Genomic DNA, 13,119 nt, shown 5'->3' with positions numbered 1-13,119 from the left:
CTCAGAAACCAGATTGCATAGTGGAGAAGGTACAGTGGGATTCAAAATGGTCGGTGATCTGTTTGTTAACTTGGCTTTCGGAGATTTTAGAAAGGCAGGGCAGGATGGATATAGGTCTGAACAATTTGGGTGTAGAGTGTCTCCCCCTTTGAAGAGAGGGATGACCACGGCAGCTTTCCAATCTTTGGGGATCTCAGACGATACGAAAGAGAGGTTGAACAGGTTAGTGATAGGGGTTGCTGATCATTTTAGAAAGAGAGGGACCAGATTGTCTAGGCCAGCTGATTGGTAAAGATCCAGATTTTGCAACTCTTTCAGAACATCAGCTGTCTGGATTTGAGTGAAGGAGAAGCGGGGGGGTTGGGCAAGTTGCTGCAGGGGGTGCAGAGCTGTTGGCCGGGGTAGCCAGGTGGAAAGTATGGCCAGCCGTAGAAAAATGCTTTTTGAAATTCTCGATTATCATAGATTTAATCGGAGGTGACAGTATTTCCTAGCCTCAGTGCAGTGGGCAGCTGGGAGGAAGTGCTCTTATTCTCCATGGACTTTACAGTGTCCCAAAACTTTTTGGAATTTGTGCTACAGGAAGCAAATTTCTGTTTGAAAAAGCTAGCCTTAGCTTTCCTAACTGACTGAGTATATTGGTTCCTGACTTCCCTGAAGTTTTTTATCTCGCGGGAGCTATTCAATGCTAATGCAGAACGCCACAGGATGTTTTTGTGCTGGTCAAGGGCAGTCAAGTCTGGGGTGAACCAAGGGCTATATATGTTCTTATTTCTAATTTTTTTTGAATGGGGCATGCTTATTTAAGATTGAGAGGAAAGCACTTTTGAAGAGTAACCAGGCATCCTCTACTGACGGGATGAGGTCAATATCCTTCCAGGATACCCGGGCCAGGTCGATTAGAAAGGCCTGCTCGCTGAAGTGTTTTTTTTGCCACTGACATGATCAGTGACAAAAGGCTCTACATAGAGATGTATACTGTCTCTAAAATAGAGTGGTAACCAAAGAATCTATCAGAACTCATAAGTGATATGTTCATCTGTTTGTGTGTGTGCATGCAGTCGTGTGTGTGTGTGTGTGTGTGTGTCTGACCCTGCTGAGCTCCTGGCTGAGCTGGCTCCACTGCTCTGTGTAGGTTTTCCTGAGCTGCTGCTTGTCTCTGATCAGCAGGGTCAGTTTGCTGAGAGGCCCAACCTGCAGGTCTTCAGACTGCCGCCGCATCACACGACTCAAACTCTCCGTCTGAGCCACCAGCACACCCCACGACTGAAAGAGGAAGGAGGCCAGAGAGAGAAAAAGAGACAGGGAGAGACAGAATTAATAAAGTGAATACTTTGCATATCGCCATCTACTGATCAAACGTAATGCTCAATCATCAATAATGTTTGAAAGGTCAAGTCCACATTGCAGCTGGGGGTGGATGTGGTCTCATGTCTAAACCAGTGAGCTTGCTAAAACCCACTGATATAGTGTAAGGGTCATTCCACTTTATTTCAATCACTTTTTGACCGCACCTCTTTTGATTTGAATGAAACTTCCCATTCATATTTGCCCATGGTTGAAGTAAGTGGTCAGAAAGGGACTTAATGGACCGGAATGCAAAGACATTTAGGAGTTAGAGGTGCTCAAAGTTGACCCATTTCGCCTACCCCACCATGAGACATACTGTACATGTCTTAATCATTGGAAAAGATAAATGGTTGAGTTTGACATAATTTAAAAACTTTAACAGGGTTGTCAAACAAAAAATAATGTCATTTTTTATCCTTTAACGTCAATTACCTACAAATGAGTAAAGAACGTTTTTTTTGTTTCGCCTTATGTTGTAGCTTAGACCCTATTTAATCTGAGATGTTTATATTGTTCCCTCCATCGGTTGAGACGCAGTATACTTTTGAAAAGAGGGTGGGTGTCATGAAAACATATGGACATATCCCAGACCACTGCAATTTAGCTGGTACATCATTGAAATGTAATATACTTTTTTACTTCCAATTACTACCACAAAAATGGCAACTGACCCACCCACCGTCGAATGTCAACTTAAATAGGAATGGCTAGAGGCGTCACTGCAGTCACTGGTTCGAATAATAAAACATTTAATAGGTTTCCTATGGAAGATTGACAGTATAATTTCAAACAACTGTCACCCACCCTGTACTCAAGAGCATGATGTGTATCAACTGATGGCAGGCACTACACAAACACATCAGATGATGTAAAATAGGGTCTAAGCTACAACATATGAGAAAATTGTAAAATAAATTCACGTGTTAAATAATTTATATTAAAGGTTAAAAAATAATGTTTTATTATTATAGATTTTTTTTCAAGAAATAATAAAATAATGACAACCCTGTTTGTAAGCTTTTAAATTATATCAAACCCAACCGTTTATCTTTTCCAGTGACGAAGACATGGATGTCTCATTGCGGGGTACGCAAAATGGTTCAACATTGAGCACTTCTATCTTCTAAATGTTTTGGCATTCAGGTCCAAAAAGTTACTTTCTGACCACTTCTATGATGGGCAAATATGTATTGAAAGTTTCATTCAAATCAAAAGAGGTGCAGTCAACAAGAAAAAATGTCAATCAAATAGACCCAGAGAGTACCTGATTGAGCTGGCTGATGTAGTCCGGTCCTCCCCCAGGCTGGGGCCCCTCCAGTTTCTCAACCATGGCAGCCATCTGGTGCAGCTGAACAGAGAACTCCCGGTCGCTCTTGGACCGCTGGCTCATCCACTTCTTCATCACCTCCATCAGACGCAGCTCCGAGTCCTGCAGCCGCATCAGGGCCGCGTGGGCCTGGGGACACCACAGGTCCTCCCCAAACCCCATCAGATCTGCACCCAGAGGAGTGGGAACCCAGTCAAACTGTAGACAGTAAACACTGGAGTGGATGTGAGAATAAACCACACACATGTGACCTGGCTAATAAGGTGCAGAAAGATTCAAATAAAAACTGAATGAGAATGCATGGGATTTATCCTCAGTCTACTCTGAACTTTGGGTGTACTTTCTTTACTGGACTGTAGAGTCAGGTGAATTAGTTCAACTTGTGAGGCAAGGTGTATAAATAATACCAAGACTACACAACTGATTATTTAAACAAGTTGTGGCATGTGGAGGGTTTCACTTCTGGGTGACTTATTTTCAAGGGAGAAAACAGTTAGGAGGCACTTCCTCTTGAAATACAGAACTGATCAGAAGGGTGACACGACTCTAAACTGTTTATTGGTTTTAGTATAATTTTACTAAGTGAGTTATTATACTAGTACAGAGTAGAATGGTAAAGTAAGTTGAACTTGAGGATTAATATAATGCAGCCAACTGTGGAACTCTGGCATCAACCATAACCACTCTCCTTTGCCAAGATGATCCATCCACCTGACAGGTGTGGCATATCAAGGAAGCTGATTAAAGCGCATGATGTTTACACACATGCACTTTGTGCCAGGGACAAAAAAGGGCACTCTTAAATGTGCCGTTTTCTCACATAACCCAATGCCACAGATCTCTTAAATTGAGAGAGCATGCAACTGGCATGCTGACTGCAGGAATGTCCAGCAGAGCTGTAGCCAGAGAACTGAATGTTAATTTATCTACCATAAGCCGCTTCCAGCTTAATTTTAGAGAATTTGACAGTAAGTCCGACTGGCCTCACAACCGCAGACCACGTGTATGGCGTCGTGTGGGTGAGCAGTTTGCTGATGTCAACGTTGTTTACAGAGTGCCCCATGGTTGCGGTGGGGTTATGATATGGGCAGGCATAAGCTATGAACAACAAACATAAATGCATTTTATCAATGGCAAATTTGAATGCACAGAGGTACCGTGACGAGATCCTGAGGCCCATTGTCATGGAATTCATCCCCTACCATCACCTCATGTTTCAGCATGATAATGTATGTCACCATGTCACAAGGATCTGTACGCAATTACTGGAAGCTGAAAATTTCCCAGTTCTTCCATGGCCTGCATACTCACCAGACATGTCACCGAAATGAGCATGTTTGGGATGCTCTGGAGCGACATATATGACAGCGTGTTCCAGTTCCACCCAATATCCAGCAACTTCGAACAGCCATTGAAGAGGAGTGGGACAACATTCCACAGGCCACAATCAACAGCCTGATCAACTCTATGAGAATGAGATGTATCCCAATGCATGAGGCAAATTATGGTCATACCAGATACTGACTGGTTTTCTGATCCACGCCCCTTTTTTTAAGGTATCTGTGACCAAGAGATGCATGTCATGTGAAATCCATAGATTAGTGCCTAATTTATTTATTTCGCTTGACTGGTTTCCTTATATAAACTGTAACTCAGTAAAATCTTTGAAATTGTTGCATTTATATATTTGTTCTGTGTACATAAAGCAGGGATGAGTAATGTGTTGACGAAACCTTCAACTGAACATGTAAACCCGCCCTGCTGAGTTTACCTTGATCGAAATTCGATCACATAAAATCCTTTCTCTAACTTCATAGGGAGATGTGCATGTGTAGCTAGCTAGCTGTTGAATCCGATACAAATGGTATCATTATCAATAGCCCATGTCGGCTATCATTAGGAGTTAAATAATAGTATACTGTAGTGTAGTGTAGTTTACGTCGACAAAAAAATATTCTCACCTCAGGTTATTGCAAGCAGTTCACTCCGACGTTTCAAGTATTTATAGAATATGTAGGCTATGACAATTCTTATCGAGGAGGCATTAATTGTGCCGACAGAAACTGTTACAGTGAGGTAGTATTGATATCACTGGTCTGGCACGGCGACCATACTCGCATCAGAAACATAAAAAGCAGGAAGCCAGCGCTGTCCTATCAAAGCGGGACTGACTGGGGAGGTTAGTGACTGCGTCCTCTTCGGGACGGAAGGCTTGGTACAGCCCTGGTTTTAATGTCTATGTGTACAGCACGGTTCAAAAACATAACAGCTCATTAACTGCGTGGATTAACGGGGACAATAATTACGGTAAGCAGGTGACTAAATTGGAACACAACATTAGCTTGAGCAGCGATTGGCCTAGAGTACTTGCCCGAGTGACATTCATGATCCAAAATTATACTTTCTGAAAATGCTGTAGAACACCTGCCACATACATAACACCAACCTACAGCACAATGAAATGTATAAGTATGAAATGTACATGCAATGCACCATCACAGTATGAGTCATAATACCCATAAAACCTAGCGGGCAAACAGGGAAATTGTTTCAATCGTTTTCCTACATACATTTTCCCCATCGGGAATATTAGAAACACAAAAAAATAAGGGCTGTGGTTCGTGTAGGCTTACCCTGGCGTGACGTTTTGATAACAGTGTACATCTCTCTAGGAAAAGGTGACTTCTTTGTTGCATTTCAGGCGAAGTGACATTGCTGACAGGCCAGAGCCCATATTCACAAAGAGTACTGATTTTAGGATAAGTTTACATTGACAAGGGAGGTTATCCTAGATCACTGTGAAAATTGTGGCCTTCAATGGTACTGGAAGCAAGGGCCTTATATGGGAGTACAGCAACAGTCTCTCTCCCTCTCCATTCTGTTAACATGTATTCTATGTAAATTCGTACAAACTGCTATGGATGCAATCACTGACTTATATTCACTTTGTCTACTTGTCCCATTCTTCAATATTTTCTGGGATATACTGTATATTATTTAGTTGACACCTGTGTGATGTATATGATATACATTAATACAAATGTATTCAGCCTGGAAATGAGACTTGCATTTACTGATGTCTCTTAAGTTTACCACATAAGTTAGTAGAAGTGAGTGTGAAGACCAACTTGACAAACATGCTATGAAAAACTTGTTTAGTAATCTAACAAAATAAACATTTGTTTATACAAAACTTTATTGCATTTGGTCATTCCCAAGATGTGGCCTTTTGAAAGCCTTGATAGTTGCATCCTTGCACAGGGAACTTTATGCAGATAGCTGACAACAGGGTGGCAGGTTTTTTGATGTGCTGCTCTAAAGTTCCATAGCCCAGCAGACTCACCTGGGGATAGGGGGATGGATACATGTTAGCTTTGATAAATGTCTGGGAGACGTTTACAGGGAGGAGAGCGCATGAGCTTTGGCATGGGTACAGTAAATCCAATCAGTGGCCTTGGGATAATATGCTATGTCACACAGGCAGACTGCCATAGTGAAGTAGGTTGACATAGTGCATCAGTTATACTATTATGAGTATAGGTTACTTCTCTGTGCTCTGGAGAGGTCACAGGTAGTTACTTGGTCAGAAGGCTCTGGAGTCTCTCTCTTCTCTCTCCATGAGAACATATGAAAGCTGGTGGTTCCTTTTAACATGAGTCTTCAATATTCCCAGGTAAGAAGTTTTAGGTTTGTTGGAATTATAGGACTATTTCTCTCTATAACATTTGCATTTCATATACCTTTGACTATTGGATGTTCTTATAGGCACTTTAGTATTGCCAGTGTAACAGTATAGCTTCCGTCCCTCTCCTCTGCCCCTCCCTGGGCTCGAACCCGGAACACATCGACAACAGCCACCCTCGAAGCAGCGTTACCCATGCAGAACAAGGGGAACAACCACTCCAAGTCTCAGAGCGAGTGACGTTTGAACCGCTATTAGCGTGCACCCCGCTAACCAGCTAGCCATTTCACATCGGTTACACCAGCCTAATCTTGGGAGTTCATAGGCTTGAAGTCATAAACAGCGCAATGCTTGAAGCACAACGAAGAGCTGCTGGCAAAACGCACGAAAGTGCTGTTTGAATGAATTCTTACGAGCCTGCTGCCTACCAACGCTCAGTCAGACTGCACTATCAAATCATAGACTTAGTTATAACATAATAACACACAGAAATACGAGCCTTAGGTTATTAATATGGTCGAATCCGGAAACGATCACCTCGAAAACAAGATGTTTATTCTTTCAGTGAAATACAGAACCATTCCGTATTTTATCTAACGGGTGGCATCCATAAGTCTAAATATTCCTGTTACATTGCACAACCTTCAATGTTATGTCATCATTACGTAAAATTCTGGCAAATTAGGCGGCCCAAACTGTCGCATATACACTGACTGAGTGCAATGAATGCAAAAGAAGTGACACAATTTCACCTGGTTAATATTGCCTGCTAACCTGGATATCTTTGCGCTAAATATGCAGGTTTAAAAGATATACTTCTGTGTATTGATTTTAAGAAAGGCATTGATGTTTATGGTTCGGTACACATTGGAGCAACGATACACACCGCATCGATTATATGCAACGCAGGACACACTAGATAAACTAGTAATATCAACCATGTGTAGTTAACTAGTGATTATGATTGATTGATTGATTGTTATTTATAAGATACGTTTAATGCTAGCTAGCAACTGACCTTGGCTTACTGCATTCGCGTAACAGGCAGGCTCCTTGTTGAGTGCAATGTAATCAGGTGGTTAGAGCGTTGGACTAGTTAACTGTAAGATTGAATCCCCCGAGCTGACAAGGTAAAAATCTGTCGTTCTGTGCCTGAAAGAGGAAATTAACCCACTGTTCCTAGGCCGTCATTGAAAATAAGAATGTGTTCTTAACTGACTTGCCTAGTTAAATAAAGATTAAATAAAAGGTGATTGTTACAAAAACTTGAAATCGGCCCTAATTAAATCGGCCATTCTGATTAATCGGCCGACCTCTAGTCCAGAGTTAGTGGTGCTGGACGGACGGGCAGGTGCGGGCAGCGATCGGTTGAAGAGCATGCATTTAGTTTTGCTTGCATTTAAGAGCAGTTGGAGGCCACGGAAGGAGAGTTGTATGGCATTGAAGCTCGTCTGGAGGTTAGTTAACACAGTGTCCAAAGAAGGGCCAGAAGTATACAGAAGAATGGTGTCGTCTGCGTAGAGGTGGATCAGAGAATCACCAGCAGCAAGAGCGACATCATTGATGTATACAGAGAAAAGAGTCGGCCCGAGAATTGAACCCTGTGGCACCCCCATAGAGACTGCCATAGGTCCGGACAACAGGCCCTCCGATTTGACAAACTTAACTCTATCTGAGAAGTAGTTGGTGAACCAGCCGAGGCAGTCATTTGAGAAACCAAGGCTGTTGAGTCTGACGATAATTATGTGGTGATTGACAGAGTTGAAAGCCTTGGCCAGGTCGATGAATACAGCTGCACAGTATTGTCTCTTATCGATTGCGGTTATGATATCGTTTAGGACCTTGAGCGTGGCTGAGGTGCACCCATGACCAGCTTGGAAACCAGATTGCATAGCGGAGAAGGTACGGTCGGATTCGAAATGGTCGGTGATCTGTTTGTTAACTTGGCTTTCGTAGACCTTAGAAAGGCAGGGTAAGATAGATATACAGTGGGGCAAAACAAATATTTAGTCAGCCACAAACTTGTGCAAGTTCTCCCACTTAAAAAGATGAGGCCTGTAATTTTCGTCATAGGTACACTTCAACTATGACAGACAAAATGAGGAAAAAAAATCCAGAAAATCACATTGTAGGATTTTTAATGAATTTATTTGCAAATGATGGTGGAAAATAAGTATTTGGTCACCTACAAACAAGCAAGATTTCTGGCTCTCACAGACCTGTAACTTCTTCTTTAAGAGGCTCCTCTGTCCTCCACTTGTTACCTGTATTAATGGCACCTGTTTGAACTTGTTATCAGTATAAAAAACACCTGTCCACAACCTCAAACAGTCACACTCCAAACTCCACTATGGCCAAGACCAAAGTGCTGTCAAAGGACACCAGAAACAAAATTGTAGACCGGCACCAGGCTGGGAAGACTGAATCGGCAATAGGTAAGCAGCTTGGTTTGAAGAAATCAACTGTGGGAGCAGTTATTAGGAAATGGAAGACATACAAGACCACTGATAATCTCCCTCGATCTGGGGCTCCACGCAAGATCTCACCCCGTGGGGTCAAAATGACTACAAGAACGGTGAGCAAAAATCCCAGAACCACACGGGGGGACCTAGTGAATGACCTGCAGAGAGCTGGGACCAAAGTAACAAAGCCTACCATCAGTAACACACTACGCCGCCAGGGTCTCAAATCCTGCAGTGCCAGACGTGTCCCCTTGCTTAAGCCAGTACATGTCCAGGCCCGTCTGAAGTTTCCTAGAGAGCATTTGGGTGATCCAGAAGAAGATTGGGAGAATGTCATATGGTCAGATGAAACCAAAATATAACTTTTTGGTAAAAACTCAACTCGACGTGTTTGGAGGACAAAGAATGCTGAGTTGCATCCAAAGAACACCATACCTACTGTGACGCATGGGGGTGGAAACATCATGTTTTGGGGCTGTTTTTCTGCAAAGGGACCAGGACGACTGATCTGTGTAAAGGAAAGAATGAATGGGGCCATGTATCGTGAGATTTTGAGTGAAAACCTCCTTCCATCAGCAAGGGCATTGAAGATGAAACGTGGCTGGGTCTTTCAGCATGACAATGATCCCAAACACACCGCCCGGGCAATGAAGGAGTGGCTTCGTAAGAAGCATTTAAAGGTCCTGGAGTGGCCTAGCCAGTCTCCAGATCTCAACCCCATAGAAAAATCTTTGGAGGGGGTTTAAAGTCCGTGTTGCCCGGCAACAGCCCCAAAACATCACTGCTCTAGAGGAGATCTGCATGGAGGAATGGGCCAAAATACCAGCAACAGTGTTTGAAAACCTTGTGAAGACTTACAGAAAACGTTTGACCTCTGTCATTGCCAACAAAGGGTATGTAACAAAGTATTGAGATAAACTTTTGTTATTGACCAAATACTTATTTTCCACCATAATTTGCAAATAAATTCATTAAAAATCCTACAATGTGATTTTTTTTCTCATTTTGTCTGTCATAGTTGAAGTGTACCTATGATGAAAATTACAGGCCTCTCATCTTTTTAAGTGGGAGAACTTGCACAATTGGTGGCTGACTAAATACTTTTTTGTCCCACTGTAGGTCTGTAGCAGTTTGGGTCTAGAGTGTCTCCCCCTTTAAAGAGGGGGATGACCACGGCAGCTTTCCAATTTTTGTGGATCTCAGATGATACGAAAGAGAGGTTGAACAGGCTGGCAATAGGGGTTTCAACAATTTCGGCTGATAATTTTAGAAAGAGAGGGTCCAGATTGTCTCGCCCTGCTGATTTGTAGGGGTCAAGATTTGGCAGCTCTTTCAGAATATAAACTATCTGGATTTGGGTGAAGGAGAAATGGGGGAGGCTTGGGAAAGTTGCTGTGGGAGGGTGCTATGGTGTTGACCAGGGTAGGGTGGCCAGGTGGAAAGCATGGATATGAAAGCTGGAGGTTCCTTTTAACATGAGTCTTCAATATTCTCAGTTAAGAAGTTTTAGGTTGTAGTTATTGTAGGAATTATGCCGCGTTGATTATTTGTATTTCATATACCTTTGACTATTGGATGTTCTTATAGGAACTTTAGTATTGCCAGCCTAATCTCGGGAGTTGATAGTCATAAACAGCGCTGTGATCAAGCATTGCTAATAGCTGCTGGCAAATGCAGTAAAGTGCTGTTTGAATTAATGCTTACGAGCCTGCTGCCTACCACCGCTCAGTCAGACTGCTCTATCAAATCAGACTTAACTATAATATAATAAACACACAAAAATACGAGCCTTAGGTCATTAATATGGTCAAATCCGGAAACTATAATTTTGAAAACAAAACATTTATTCTTTCAGTGAAATACGGAACCATTCTGCATTTTATCGAACGGGTGGCAACCCTAAGTCTAAATATTCCTGTTACATTGCACAACCTTCAATGTTATGTCATAATTATGTACAATTCTGGCAAATTAATTATGGTCTTTGTTACGAAGAAATGGTCTTCACACAATTCGGAATGAACCAGTCGGCCCAAACTGCTGCTTATACCCTGACTCTGCTTGCACTGAACGCAAGAGAAGTGACACAATTTCCCTTGTTAATATTGCCTGCTAACATGAATTTCTTTTGACTAAATATGTAGGTTTAAGAAAATATACTTCTGTGTATTGATTTTAAGAAAGGCATTGATGTTTATGGTTAGGTACATTTGTGTAACGATTGTGCTTTTTCTGCGAATGCGCTTTTGTTAAATCATCACTGGTTTGGCGAAGTTGAAGTAGGCTGTGATTCGATGATACATTAACAGTGACTGCATCGATTATATGCAACGCAGGACAAACTAGTTAACCTAGTAACATCAACCATGTGTTGTTAACTAGTGATTATGTGAAGTTTAATGCTAGCTAGCAATTTACCTTGGCTCCTTGAAGCCACAAGGTCCTTTTGATGCTGCACTCCCGTAACAGGTGGTCAGCCTGCCACGCAGTCTCCTCATGGATTGCAATGTAATCGGCGTCCAAAAAGGCCAATTACCGATTGTTATGAAAACTTGAAATCGGACTAATTAATCGGCCATTCCAATTAATCTGTCAACCTCTAATCATGCTTCAGCCCGGCTGGCGCCTAACCGACTCAAACGAGTGTGCTTGCATAAATCCCTTAAAAAGACCTTTGCTTGAAAAACCATAAAGCAGCAATAGTAGGGGAGACTTTTAGCAATAATGGCTGTAGCATTTCCCTACACATGTGTTGCTTATAATACATCTACGCACTTGGTAAAATAGTGCCATCTGCACTGCTATTTTAGTTATTAATTAATCAGACTATTCTCTCATCATTGATTTAACTTACTTATTTCAGCAATTTGAGGGTTTTCTGTATAGTTGTCTAATTTTGGTTGGTCATTATTCTGTTTCAATGTTACTCCTGAATCACTATCATAGTTTTTCTTGAGTGTTTATTTAACAAAGCTGAGATTTACTTTGAAGTCCAAAGTGCAGGAATATAGGTGTGGTGGCGTAGCAGAAATATCATAATGCCGTGAACCAAGAGGTTGTTAGTTCAAATCCCAGATGATGACACATTGTTTATTTATACAGTAATTACTATTCAAACACAATGTAGTCAAATTTGTCAGATGAACACTATGTTAAAATAACTGTGTGTGTATCATAAACACATGTTTTGTTGTCCAAAAACATGTGACATTTTCTAAAAAAGACATGAGTTCACATATAAAATGGCACATTTGAAATGTTCCAAAAACACATTTTCGTGTGTGGATGTTTATACTTGTGGGGACCAAAAGTCTCAACAAGAATAGTAAATTAACAAAAATTTGACCAACTGGGGACATTTTGTTAGTCAAATGCTATTTCTAGGGTGTTTAGGATGAAGGTTAGAATTATTGTAAGGGTTAGGTTTAAGGTTAGGAGCTAGGGATAGTTTTAGGTTTAATGTTAGGAGCTAGGGTTAGGTTTAGGATTAAGGTTAGGTTTTTGGGTTAGGGGTAAGGAAAATAGGATTTTGAATAGGACGTTAGTTGTACAAGACTGAGTGTGTGTGTGTGTGTGAATGTTGGACATGTTCACTGAGTCACAGTTGTGACAGTGGTATGGTAGTCCTGGGGTACAGGCTTGGTGGGCATAATTTGCATTCCCAGTACCCAGACCTCCTTAGGCTTGTTACAACTAACCCTGACCATTGCAGCCATTAGCTATCTTCAATTTTAACTTCAACTTCAAACTTTAGCATTGCTAACTTACTTAAAATATATCTACACACACTGGTTATAAATCTGATATAAGTTTGGTGAATCTAATGACATTTTGTTACTTTTTTACCTCAAAATCAGATTTTTGTCAATAAAATCTGCGGTCTATCACAGGGTCTTGCTTCTTCACATGAGGTTTGAGGACTAAACTGATCATGTGCACAGTGAGTAACATGATTTTAGCTGGTTCCTGATTAGAGATATTGAGAGTGTTACAACTAACCTGTGTTATAACCATCCCCGGTCTCCCCGTCGGTTTGTCCATTTTGAGATGCCGTAGCCAGAATACACTTCCTCAAAATAGTCAGAAATAATATAAGATAACTTAAGAAATCTGTCATTAATTTTGACGTTTTTGCCGAAGATATATAAGTCACGCAATTTTACATCTGAGATGTTTGGTGCATTATCCAAAATTAACAAAATGTCATCAAAATATATGCACTAACTATACCGAACTGTTTCAGGTGGGAAGAATGCGGTCGCCTTTATTGAGACAGAGTGCTCCATGTTCCTGCTGGT

General features: G+C 41.5%; 1 protein-coding gene across 4 annotated transcripts in view; it reads right to left on the bottom strand.

The window, feature by feature from the left end:
* Positions 1-13,119, bottom strand: part of LOC110526459 (tyrosine-protein kinase Fes/Fps) — a 50,148-nt gene extending 37,029 nt beyond the window's left edge. Inside the window, exons 1-3 of one of the 4 annotated variants that reach the window (XM_090238725.1) lie at positions 12,668-13,119; positions 2,615-2,844; positions 1,093-1,266 (exon numbers count right to left, since the gene is read on the bottom strand). In XM_090238725.1, coding sequence (XP_090094851.1) covers positions 1,093-1,266; positions 2,615-2,839 — 399 coding nt within the window. In that variant the 5' untranslated portion in view covers positions 2,840-2,844; positions 12,668-13,119. Of the gene's footprint in view, positions 1-1,092; positions 1,267-2,614; positions 4,238-4,638; positions 5,151-12,667 lie in introns of those variants that run through there. The other 3 variants (XM_021607450.3, XM_021607451.3, XM_090238724.1) reach the window with 3 other exon arrangements.

The sequence above is a fragment of the Oncorhynchus mykiss genome, chromosome 6 (genome assembly GCF_057628025.1).
Source record: "Oncorhynchus mykiss isolate SJ-2025 chromosome 6, ASM5762802v1, whole genome shotgun sequence".
Lineage (NCBI taxonomy): Eukaryota > Metazoa > Chordata > Actinopteri > Salmoniformes > Salmonidae > Oncorhynchus > Oncorhynchus mykiss.
Note: the sequence above shows the minus strand (reverse complement) of the source record. Positions and strands in the feature narration are given on the sequence as shown.